Here is an 11304-nt window from a genome sequence, read left to right on the forward strand (position 1 = left end):
CTCAATGTACAAAAATAAAGAAAACGTTCCCTGCCAGCTAAAATTTATTACTGTTATTAATTTTTTTTAAAAAATGTAGAAAAGGCTAACATTTAAAGTTACAAATATTATACATTTTCCTGAAACTATTTTTGCATTTTTTAAAAACTATATGTTGTCGGAATTTTACATTAAAACTTTCCAATAAGTCTTTATTTAATGTTTTAATTTAAACTCTACTTCTGAATGATTATAGTGATTTAAAAAAAAATATATATATATATTTTAAAAATAGATTTACTTTAATAATATTTTCTATTTCAGTTAAGCACTTTAAATAAACTATTAAATGTAGATCGCTGCTCGTCGCATGGGTTTGCTTTTGTTTGAACATATTGTACCATCATCGAATGTTGGCATCATCAATACAATCCTCAGAATACACGTCCAATATTTTGGCATGGATTCGTCTTTTCGCCTAAAGAAATTACATCACAGCTTTTATGTTCCTCAATAGTAAACGACGTGTTAAGAGGCGCTTGCCCGTGAGGTGGAAGTACTCGTTGAACAATGCCGTGGGGAAAAAGAGTATACTTTACCGCGCTGCTAATTTTTTCAAATTCGAATCAAAAGAAATGCTTTAGAAAAGGAAAGGCAATACTTTTCGAAATGCCCTGGTATACTTGTAATTAAAGCTAAGAAATCAGGCAACATTCATAAGCTTCACTCTTTCTAATTAAAAAAGAAATGTGCAAAGAAAATATTGCATTTTATTTTTATTAGGAAATTAATTTTTAATTGTCTAATTGTTATTTCATTAACAGTTGAATCGAGCAAGTTAAACCTTTCGAAACCGTACATTAAGTTCCGATTATTTATTTAATTCACTGTTGTGAATTAAATACTCGCTACATAGTGTCCCGTAAATCTAAAACCATAGGAGTTAGGATTATCTTTGCTTATTCTTTTACAGGTTAAGCATGGCTCCGAGTATGAAACGAATTCAGGTTATTTTCATGATGAGGACCGCATGATGCAAGAAGTTGCCAAAGAGTTTAACAGGCTGCATTCAGACCGCTGTGTATGATTGATGAGAAAACTTTGGCAGTTTCACGTTGGCTATGGGTCCCCACCATCAAAATAACCTGAATTCAGCGCGCATGTTTTATCTGTAAAAGAATAAAAAAAAGATGAACATTAACTCCTATGGTTCCAGCCTAATGAGACACTGTATAATCTAAATGTAGACAACTTATATTCTATTACTACTATAAATAAATTCATAATATGTTAAGTTATATGATACTAAAAGTCTTGTTTAGAACTGATTATATTTTTAATATTGTAAGTATGCAATGATTATATTCACTATTATAATAGGTGTATACATTTCTTATAAAACATTAAGAAATTTTTTTGTAAATTTAATTATTTAAACATTATGTTAATCTAATGATATGCAGACTCTTGAAACGAATTATATTCATATTTGTAGATAAATCTGAAAAATGATTATTCATATTAAACGTAACTTTTATTTTATTTTTTCGTAAAATTGCTTAAAGATTTAATTGGAATATTATAGCTTTTAGCCATTTTTAATGAAATAAAAGTTGCGAAATAGCAAGTATATTATTAGAGGTCACGTATCTGTGTTAGCTGTCATTTTGAAATTGAATGAATGAATCATTTTGAGGTCCTATGTCAAGTAGTTATTGTTTTAAATGAGTTCGCAATTAGTGTTCGCTAATAAATAGCACTACAGCAGATATTTATTCTAAAGGCAAGTCGTGATCATAAAACTATTTAAAATAGTAAATGATGATAAATTTTGTTGAAAAATAAATGAAAAAAGGCCTCTTAATTTTTGATTATTATTATAAATGTATTATACAACTTTTTAAACACAGAATTCATTAAATTTTAAGCCGGTAAAATAATCACAAGTATTATAAAAATATTAGTATTCAGTATCTACCAGTACTACTGTGTAATTATCCTTACATCCATCTGCAGGAAAAGTCGTTACAAAGTTTTAATAACATTCAATTACGTTAAATAAAAAACACCGGACTATTGTGTAAATTTATTATAAAGAAAATAAAAAACACAAAAAAACATAATTTATACGACCAATTAAAATTATTATACTTGAAGATTACGAATTAAAATGTGAAAATGTTCTTTGCATTCTAAAATATGAATGAATGCTAAATAATTGAAAATTAGACAGGGGGAGAAAAATGTGAACAGAATCAGAATTTAATTAACAAACTGATTATTTTTATTTGAATATTAATTGTTCTTTTTAAAAGTGACCTTTACAATTGCAGATTTCCATTTACTTCATCCAATGTACTGCGCTTTATGTAATTCTGAAATGAATGGACTATGGACTGTACAGTACATCTGTATTTATCGTGAAGGATATTAAAGTTTAATTTTTATTAAATTTCTTTTAAATTAAAATAAGTTATTTCTATTATAAAAATCACTCTAATAATAAGCTAATATGATTTTTTCTTATATAATTAAAAGTTTCTTCTACATTTATGTACAGATATGTTATATAATACAGCATAGGCCTATAGTAAATAAGGCATAGGTATGTAGGCCCGTTTATAATAATTGTATTTTATATTATTTGATTTGTATATCATTATGTACTAGTCACGTATACTAGTCAGACTGATTATGTTACATAAATACGAGTACAAGACTATCAATCGTGATAAATTACATTCGGTTAAATTTATGAATTATTCTTGACTCCGGCACAAATTTTAAAGGATTGCTGAAGTATTCTCCAAAATAGCATGGAGTCATTTCTCTTATTTTTAGCACTACGGGGAAAAAATATGTCGGACATGATATGAGTAATTCGATTATCATCGATCATCTTGTAATTGGCGAATTTAAAACAAATGTAAGATATATCTCTTCAGAAGTATACGAATAGATTTTATTTATTTTTTCTATAGTATTTATTTTTAAATTTATATAAAAGCAATAAAGATAGGTCTACGTGAAAATTTTAACTGTAAATTTATACAATAAATGTTTTGATTGGATTGGTGAACTAAGACAGGGTGTTCCCAAAGTGGTCGATAAGGCATTTTCGGAATCAAAAATAGTCGAAGGTTGTTGAAAACAGTTCATTAGAAATTATTAGTTCAATGGGTTATGTATATGACAGCTCAGGATATTATAATTTGCACACTAAGCCACTAAAGTAGATCTTTTCTACGAAAACGATGTGTGGATTAATACTGGTTTATCAACTTTACTGATTAATTAATTAATTATTATCATTAACTGTATTAGCAAAAAACAAAAAAAGGGGGGTCATAAAAGGTCGAGGAATCTTTGAAGGGTTGAACAGTCAAAAAAAGTTTGAAGATCCGTTGGCTAAGGCAACACAACACGTAGACGATTTGCCAAGGAGGTTCCTCCTGGGAGGACTTTTTATGGGAAACTGACTCCTATTTAGGTGTTAGACACGGAAAGAAAACTCGGTAAACTCCATGCTAAAATGGACCGGTAAACTCTAAAATACTATATTATAACATTATAAATTTAATAAAAAATTAATATACAGAATTATTTAATAACTGGAAGTAAATATTTTAACTATAATAATCATTTATTTTCAAATTTTTATATGTCCAGATAAATAAATTCATTTGTAATTGATTTTCCCAAAAAATCTGCATAAAAATTAGGTCATGTTTTCTTTCATTTCCTCTCTTCAGCAGAGATAAACTTTTATTACCTAGGAGTATGCTAATCGTTAGAATTCCTGTTATGGAAATAGAAATGATGTCGAAAACACAAAATGATTTCATGTCATTTCTACAGGCAATTAAATTATTGCGTTAAGAATATCGACTTGATAAAGTTATAGAATTAATTTCTGTTCTGGTGAAATTTTTCTCCATGTAATGGAGTCTTAATTTTTCATCTGTTTAATAATAATTTAATTATAATTTACATTGGAAATATTAATAACATTGCAAATTATGCGTCTGTACTAATTCTAATTTTCTTAATATAATTCAAATATATTAGAAAATTTAATTTAAATTTGTCTATATGTTTTATGCTGTCTAATTATTGTAGAGAAATTTAGCTCCAAATTAATAAAATATTTTACCAAATGATATTAAATCTACTGTATAACCAAACCTGCATGCATATTTAAAAACTGAATCATAGCTGAGAGTAAATATAGGATTGCTTTATTAGATCTTTAGATTTTACGTAGCATATTCTTTCAAGAAATACTTTGTCTTAAACTTTACATTATTAAGATTTTGACACTACTAAATTATTTATTGACTTATTTTGTTTTCATTTTATTAATTTAAAGAGAATTTATGAAATTATTTTGACGAAATGAACTAACACTGTGCAATGTTAGACCGTATTGTAAAATGGTTCCACGCTTTTCTTTGTCAAGATAAACGAGTTTCTTTTCCTTTCACTTCTGATTTATTCCACTTCACCTCTTATCCTTTTTGCTATTTTCCTGTGGGCTCAGTTTTATTGTATTCTACCTAACCTTTTGTTTTGAGTGCTTCTTCACTGGCTTCGAAAGTCTTTCTTTAGAGGAACGAGTCGTTTTGTTAAGAGAATGAAGCATTGAGAGTCTTTTCTTAATCTGATTGTTTAGTGAAAGACCTCCATGTTCGAATAAAAGTATTGATAAAATGAAAACTGACATTATCTTAGAAATTTTCTTTAGATTTAGATGAACAATAGTCATAGCATGATTTTACCGTGCAATTTATAATTATCAAAATATATACAATGGTAGCACGTAAGCTTATATATTATAAGATTTCTTTTTCAGAAATCATTGTACTATAACAAGAGATACGGATATTCTTCAATAAAAAAAAAAAATCGATTGTATACATTTTGCAGATTTATGGTTTCTTTTACAATTATTTTAAAATTATATCAGTTTGCAATTTATATGAAAAGAAACTGAAAAATGTGTATATTGAAAGCAGAAATTTAAAGGTAAAAACAAATTAAAATGCATTTGTTTGTTTTCATAGTTAGAAAATAAAAATAAAAATAAAGTATTAAAATATCTAACATTCAATTGACACAGATTAAATCCTCCATAATAGATCTAAGTTCGCATTCCAGCACTTTAAGATTTCCTCGAGCACCAAAAGATAGTGAAACGGCTTCGAGTCCATTACTGAGAATGAACGAGCAGTTTAGGGTGGAGCCGATCGACAAAGAGGAAGAGAAGCTAAAATAGATGTGATTATCGTTCTTGTCTTTTGCTTCTGCAGAGCCCAGAACCAATCAGTGTCGGTGAACGTAAACAGATTCCTTAGGGGTCTGCTATTGTCTCCCCACTCTTCAAAATCTTTTTGCTTGTCTTCTAAACGACAATAGTCTATAATTCGACCGCCTTGTAACTTACAGCATTCCCTGCTGAGGGGTCATCGGAGCGGAAGTAAAGATCCCTAGGGGATGATCCTTTTTCTCTTCTTGTCATCGGAACCCCAGGAGGGAGGGAGTTAATCGAGTGGAACCCGACCCTTAGTTGTATATTCCCCATGATGCTCTATACACTATATTTTCTTGGAGGGCAACTTTATTTTTTGTATTTCTATTAACTCAATTAAATTTTCTTATACTATTTCTATATTCTTTCTGTTCTCGCTTTTTAATATCTAGTAACTCTTCTTATTAAGTCTATTGTTGAATTATCTTAGTTAAAAAGTAATTTTTTTTTCTATATTTTCATTTAATTTTTATTTATCGGATATTATATAATTTATATTCAAGAAAATTATAAATTTGTGTTGAATGAAAGGAGGTTATATGATAATTAATATTTAATAAATAACATATTTAAGAAGATAGAGATTAGTAGAGCTTTCAGAAAATATAATTCTAAAGAAACGTACACAATATAATTTATAATTATAAAAAGAAAGAAAACGATAGCAAAATTGATAAGAGTATTATTTGTTATATAGCCATCTACATATAAATTTTTAATTTATTTTTTCCAATATATAAAAATAGGTCACAGATATACTTATAACAAGGAAAATCTATTAGGTTTATTTCTGATTTTATCTGTCATAAATAATCTAAAACAGTTATTAACAAGGTCGTCATTATAATATATAAACTTAATAATATAGAAAATTGAAAAAAGTTCCAAATATCAAAGAAAAGACATTATTTTATTTATTTATTTTATATGAATTTAAAGATTATATCATCAAAAAAGTCTGTACATTCAATATATATATATATATATATATATATATATATATATTTCTCCTAAGAATACAGAATATTTTTTTTTAGAAAAGAAAAGATTAAAATGAAATTTATTACCGATATATAGTAAATTAACTGAACATTTCATTGCATTTTAAAGAAAAGATAGATTAGAAATCAAAACATTAATTAAACCCACACATTTAATATGATTTTCGATCCATTGTAGATCTACTCGCGTGAGAAGTATCATAGAGGATATATTACGGTCGGCCATTGAACATACTGCTCATAGCCTTCACGCTTTACACTTCTCAATGAGGAACCACATTGAGCAGTTACCCTGCATTGCTAAGATCCTGTACAAATAAAAGGTTTGCTGCTGCTTGCAGCGCCAAAAGTACCATAGTAGAATTTTGGTACTGATTAATTTTTTTTAAAGAAATATCTTCTATATGTTTTGAAATGTCCATACTAAATTTCGTTGCATTCGACTTCTAAATATTTGTCTAGAGTGTTTAATACGGGGTATTAAATTACGATCCTCATGTATAGTACATAAATAGGCTATATCAAATTTTATTACGGAAATTTTTAGACTATACTCCGTGTACATATTTTTAAATAAGAAAATTTATAAATTTATTATATTAGCTTAAGTTTATATCATCTTATAATAAGTTATATTGAAACATGTTCAAAAAATATAGGTATATAAATTTATTTTATGAAGTCAATTACATTTTAAATAAGTTTTTTCATTTTTTCTTTATAAAATTAGACTTCTTTTTGTTGTTCTTATATTTCTTTCCCACACACGCTGATCGATTTAATGAGAATCAAACCCGACACATTGCATTCAGGGTCGACGAGAGTTTGCTTGAGACCGCTTTGGCCTTTTGTTTTTTGAACAAATGAAATACATAGAATGTTTCTTTATTAATAAAAAACTGTCTTAAAATTTTATTTTCTGTTAGTAAAAATAACGTTGATTTTATAAGGATAGGAATCTGCACGTGCCTCTAAGCTTTTTCCAAGCTGGAGGAAATGTCTCCAGCTCCTCCCTCCCCTGATTACATCGGCCAGTATGAAGAGAGGTAGAGCGATATGTAATCCGAATTGACCATTAAAACGCTCATGAAGACCAAATTTAAGCCCACTCCTTCACGATAAGAGAATATTTTAGGCGTGATTATTCAGTTTGTCAATAAAAGTTCTAGAAATTCTTTATTAGACATTAAAACAAGAATTTCAATATTTTACCAAATTCAAATAAAATTTTTAAGAATATAATTAGTATTGAACTTCTACTCGGCATTTCTATGGTATTTCTTTGTCACCATTTTAAAAATTTAATGAATAAGATAATTTACAATATTAGAAAATGAAAATAAGAAAGTTGAAAAAGTAATAAGGATCTCGAGATAACTTGACAAATGTAAATTTTAAAACAGGTGCCACTTTTTAAAGCAAACTTTAATTTAATGCCGCTAAGAACACCTGTTCTGACTCGTCGTGCAATGTTATCAGTTGAACAATCCTAACTGTTAAAGGATCTAAAATTTACTGACGGTTGTGATTGACGGATTGCAGAAGGCCCGCGGCAAAAAAGTACAAAAAGTGTTATTTTTCTAGCCACTTTTCTAGCGGCGGTGCCTCAGTATTCCTCTTTTATATCAATCTCTTTCATGGAAGATTCTGAAACTTTACAAAAGTAATAAAGAAATTTCAAAATCACATTAAGTTTGAAGTTTATTTTGTGATTTAAAAAATTGCGATTATTTATTTTAACCATATTTTAGTAAAAAAAAGGTGATTAAAAGCTATCAAAATTTTTCTATTTCATTTTCTTGCAATTCAAATCAAAATGAGATTTATTGATTTGAAGTTAAATAATTTTTGTTTTTATTGTAATTTTAATTTTTGTACTAAGCCGAAGATTTAAATAGTGATGATAGACTTGATTAAGGTAAAATTAAAGTTTAATTAATTCACTTTGTATTTGATTTATGTAAATTACAGCAAATTGATATAAATTCTGATAGTCTTCGCCCACTGCCTTTAATTGTTCTCTTTGAAGTGTTTTCCTTCTTTCAATAGTAGATAATCTGGCTTAAAATATTATAAAAGGGGCGCCCATAAAGCAGACATAAGAGCTTTTATTTTCTACAGTAAAAATTCAATATTATTATCATATATTTTAATTCCAGTTTTGTAAAATCCAATTTAATTAATATTAATACGTAACTTTGTTGAATTTGTCAGCAAAGCGGATGCAGTAAAACTATTGAAAGTGATATTTACAGATCATGTTTTTTCTGTCAGTATTGACATTTATCGATGGACCTCGCAATTTTTTCGGTTCAGGTTTGTGGTAAAGAAAACATTTATGTAAGCTACACCTCATTGGACTCTGCTACCGTTTAAAGCTGGCGATATATTTTTCCCGCGGGCAGTCAGACGTTACGACACGGCAGTAATGCAGGTCGAGACCTTCGCATCGCTCAACGGGTTCGACAGATGACAGCCTCTGTACATAATGGGCAACCAAGCGTTCTCTTGCAATAACTTTTCGTAAAAAAATTAGCAAAAAAAAAAAAAAACTCCAATTCTGCTAAAAAGTGCGACTTCGAAATATTTTTTTTCAACAATTTCTTAAACAAAATGAGATGACTTTTTCGATGCATTTTAATATTTTATCTTAATCTTCATTACAGTTTAATGAATTGTTTTAAAACCAATTTGTATTTTATTGTTATTCTAATCTTTAAAATATGATAGCTTCTATGAATAATAGATACAACACACATACACCTATAAAATGTTTTATTTTCTTACTTTAAATATATTTTTTAATGAAACATTTGATAAGCGTTAATAAAGGAAAACGCTATTCAGATATCTAGATTATAACGAGCGGCCGAAAATAAGGAAGAAAGTAAAGACATTGAAGGGTGGAGAAAAAAGTAGAATAGAACAGACAACCCGATAACCCTAATCTCTCAGCCAATAATTAGAGCCGAGAGACGTCTCATTTAGTGGCGACATCTACCAGCGGGTGTCGGAGATAGTTGATGGATGGCCCGGTTACCATTCATCCCCTTTGCTTGCACTGTGTCTCCCCTTTCAGAATGCTTGACTGGCATCTGGACAAACGTCTCGAGACAAGTTTATCCTCCCAGGTCTAATCGGGCTTATTTCTTATGTCCGCTGCCCCTCCCAACTGCGGATGTAAGGGAGATGGATAGGTAGGCTTAACTGTTTTTATCGCAACAAAAGTGGGCCTCAGAGCAAACGAAAATTCCTCGAATGCAGATTATTAACGACTCCTCCCATTGGGTTATCCTCCTCCTGTTTGATTTACACTCGTTACTCTTGCACGAGATTTATCAATCAACTTAATAATAAACGATTCCATATAGAACTGGTTCATAGGAAATATTAACCGATGAACAATAGAAAATCATGTTGCACCATGTCTATAATAACTATTCCTAAACGGTATATTATTTTAAATGCTAAACTTTCAAAAGTAAAATTTAAATCTTTCCCCCGAAGTATTAGGGCATATTTGATGATAAATAAGTTTACTCTGCATTATTATTGTAAAAGTAAAAAAAAAAAAATATGATAATTTATTAAACTTTTGATGAGTGATGGATTTCTAATACATTTAAAATTAGTTCCAGTCACTCTAATTTCTTGGAAGTGATTAATTTATACCGTATATCAAGGATATAAACAGAAAGGTACAGCTCTATAATAAACATTATCATAATTACTATACTGTATAAACAGAATTATTAGAATCTTTTTAAGAACCTTTTTGTTTCTCTAGATTATCATTCATTTTTTATTGTAGCTATTAAAGTGTGATTGATGGGTTATCTTGTACTTGATGATCTTTCATATTAAACAGATGCTATTTTATTTCTTGTGTGGCCTAAGATGCATCAAAGATTAATTTTGTACAGGATATTTTATGTAAGCTTAATAACGTACAGTCAATTATATCTTAGTTAATTTATATGTATAATAAATTACCAAGTAAAACTTGTTTAATTATTAGATAAACTTTTATTAATATTTTAATAATCATATTTAATGTTAATTTAATTATCCCGGATATTATTACTATAACTAAATTGGTTAAGTTTTATTTTTTTATTACGTAGTAACTTAATGTAATTATTATTATTTTTCTATATATTTTAAAAACATTAATCGTTTTTATAGGCAGTTATCTCCACTCTGCTTACTGAATGCAAGTGCCATGGAGTATCGGGTTCATGCACTATGAAGACATGCTGGAAAACTTTGCCCTCTTTCACTACTATTGGAGACTATTTAATGACGAAATATCACAATGCGAAAAGGGTTACAGGTTATTGGGCTAAAAAGAGACGAACTTTTTCCGATAAACCACTTTACCTCAGATTGAAAAAATCCAAATCTCATCGAAGACCCAAACCCCGTGATTTAGTTTACTTAGAAAATTCTCCAAATTATTGCGAAGCCGATGTGATGAAAGGTTCTTTAGGTACCAAAGGAAGAAAATGTAATAAAACTTCCTCATCTACAGATGGCTGTGATTTGATGTGTTGCGGAAGAGGTTACAATACTCACCAATTTCAACGGACCTGGCAATGCAATTGCAAATTTCATTGGTGCTGCTATGTTAAATGCGAAACATGCAACGAAAGGACGGAAGAATATACGTGTAAGTGATTTTAATACTTAATAAAAGTTCATCTTTTGGATTCATAACTGAAAAATATAGGGGAAATTTCTGTTGTTTTGTTGTTGTTGTTGCTGTTGTTAAGTGTAATATTAAAAGAATAATCTACTCTTAATTTTTGAAAATATCCAGCAAGACAATCGGTTTTCAAGTTCTAATTTGTCTTATTAAAACTGGATATTTTAATCTTTTCAAATGAAAACCGAGAGAAGCAGTTTCATTATAAATGAAAATTATAGAAAAGAATTATAAGCTTTCAGTGTTTTTAGAATTGTGCAAGAAAAACATCATCACAGGAATTATTTTAGATTTTTGCATTTTTCCAAGAA

General features: G+C 28.6%; 1 protein-coding gene across 1 annotated transcript in view; it reads left to right on the forward strand.

The window, feature by feature from the left end:
* The window catches only part of LOC136979091 (protein Wnt-7b-like), an 81508-nt gene extending 70484 nt beyond the window's left edge, over positions 1 to 11024 (forward strand). The window contains exon 4 of the mRNA XM_067275002.1: positions 10474 to 11024. Coding sequence (XP_067131103.1) covers positions 10474 to 10965 — 492 coding nt within the window. The 3' untranslated portion in view covers positions 10966 to 11024. The remainder of the gene's footprint in view (positions 1 to 10473) is intronic.
* The last annotated feature ends 280 nt before the right edge of the window (positions 11025 to 11304 follow it).

This window comes from Centruroides vittatus, unplaced genomic scaffold (assembly GCF_030686945.1).
Source record: "Centruroides vittatus isolate TY-2023 unplaced genomic scaffold, ASM3068694v2 contig_577, whole genome shotgun sequence".
NCBI lineage: Eukaryota > Metazoa > Arthropoda > Arachnida > Scorpiones > Buthidae > Centruroides > Centruroides vittatus.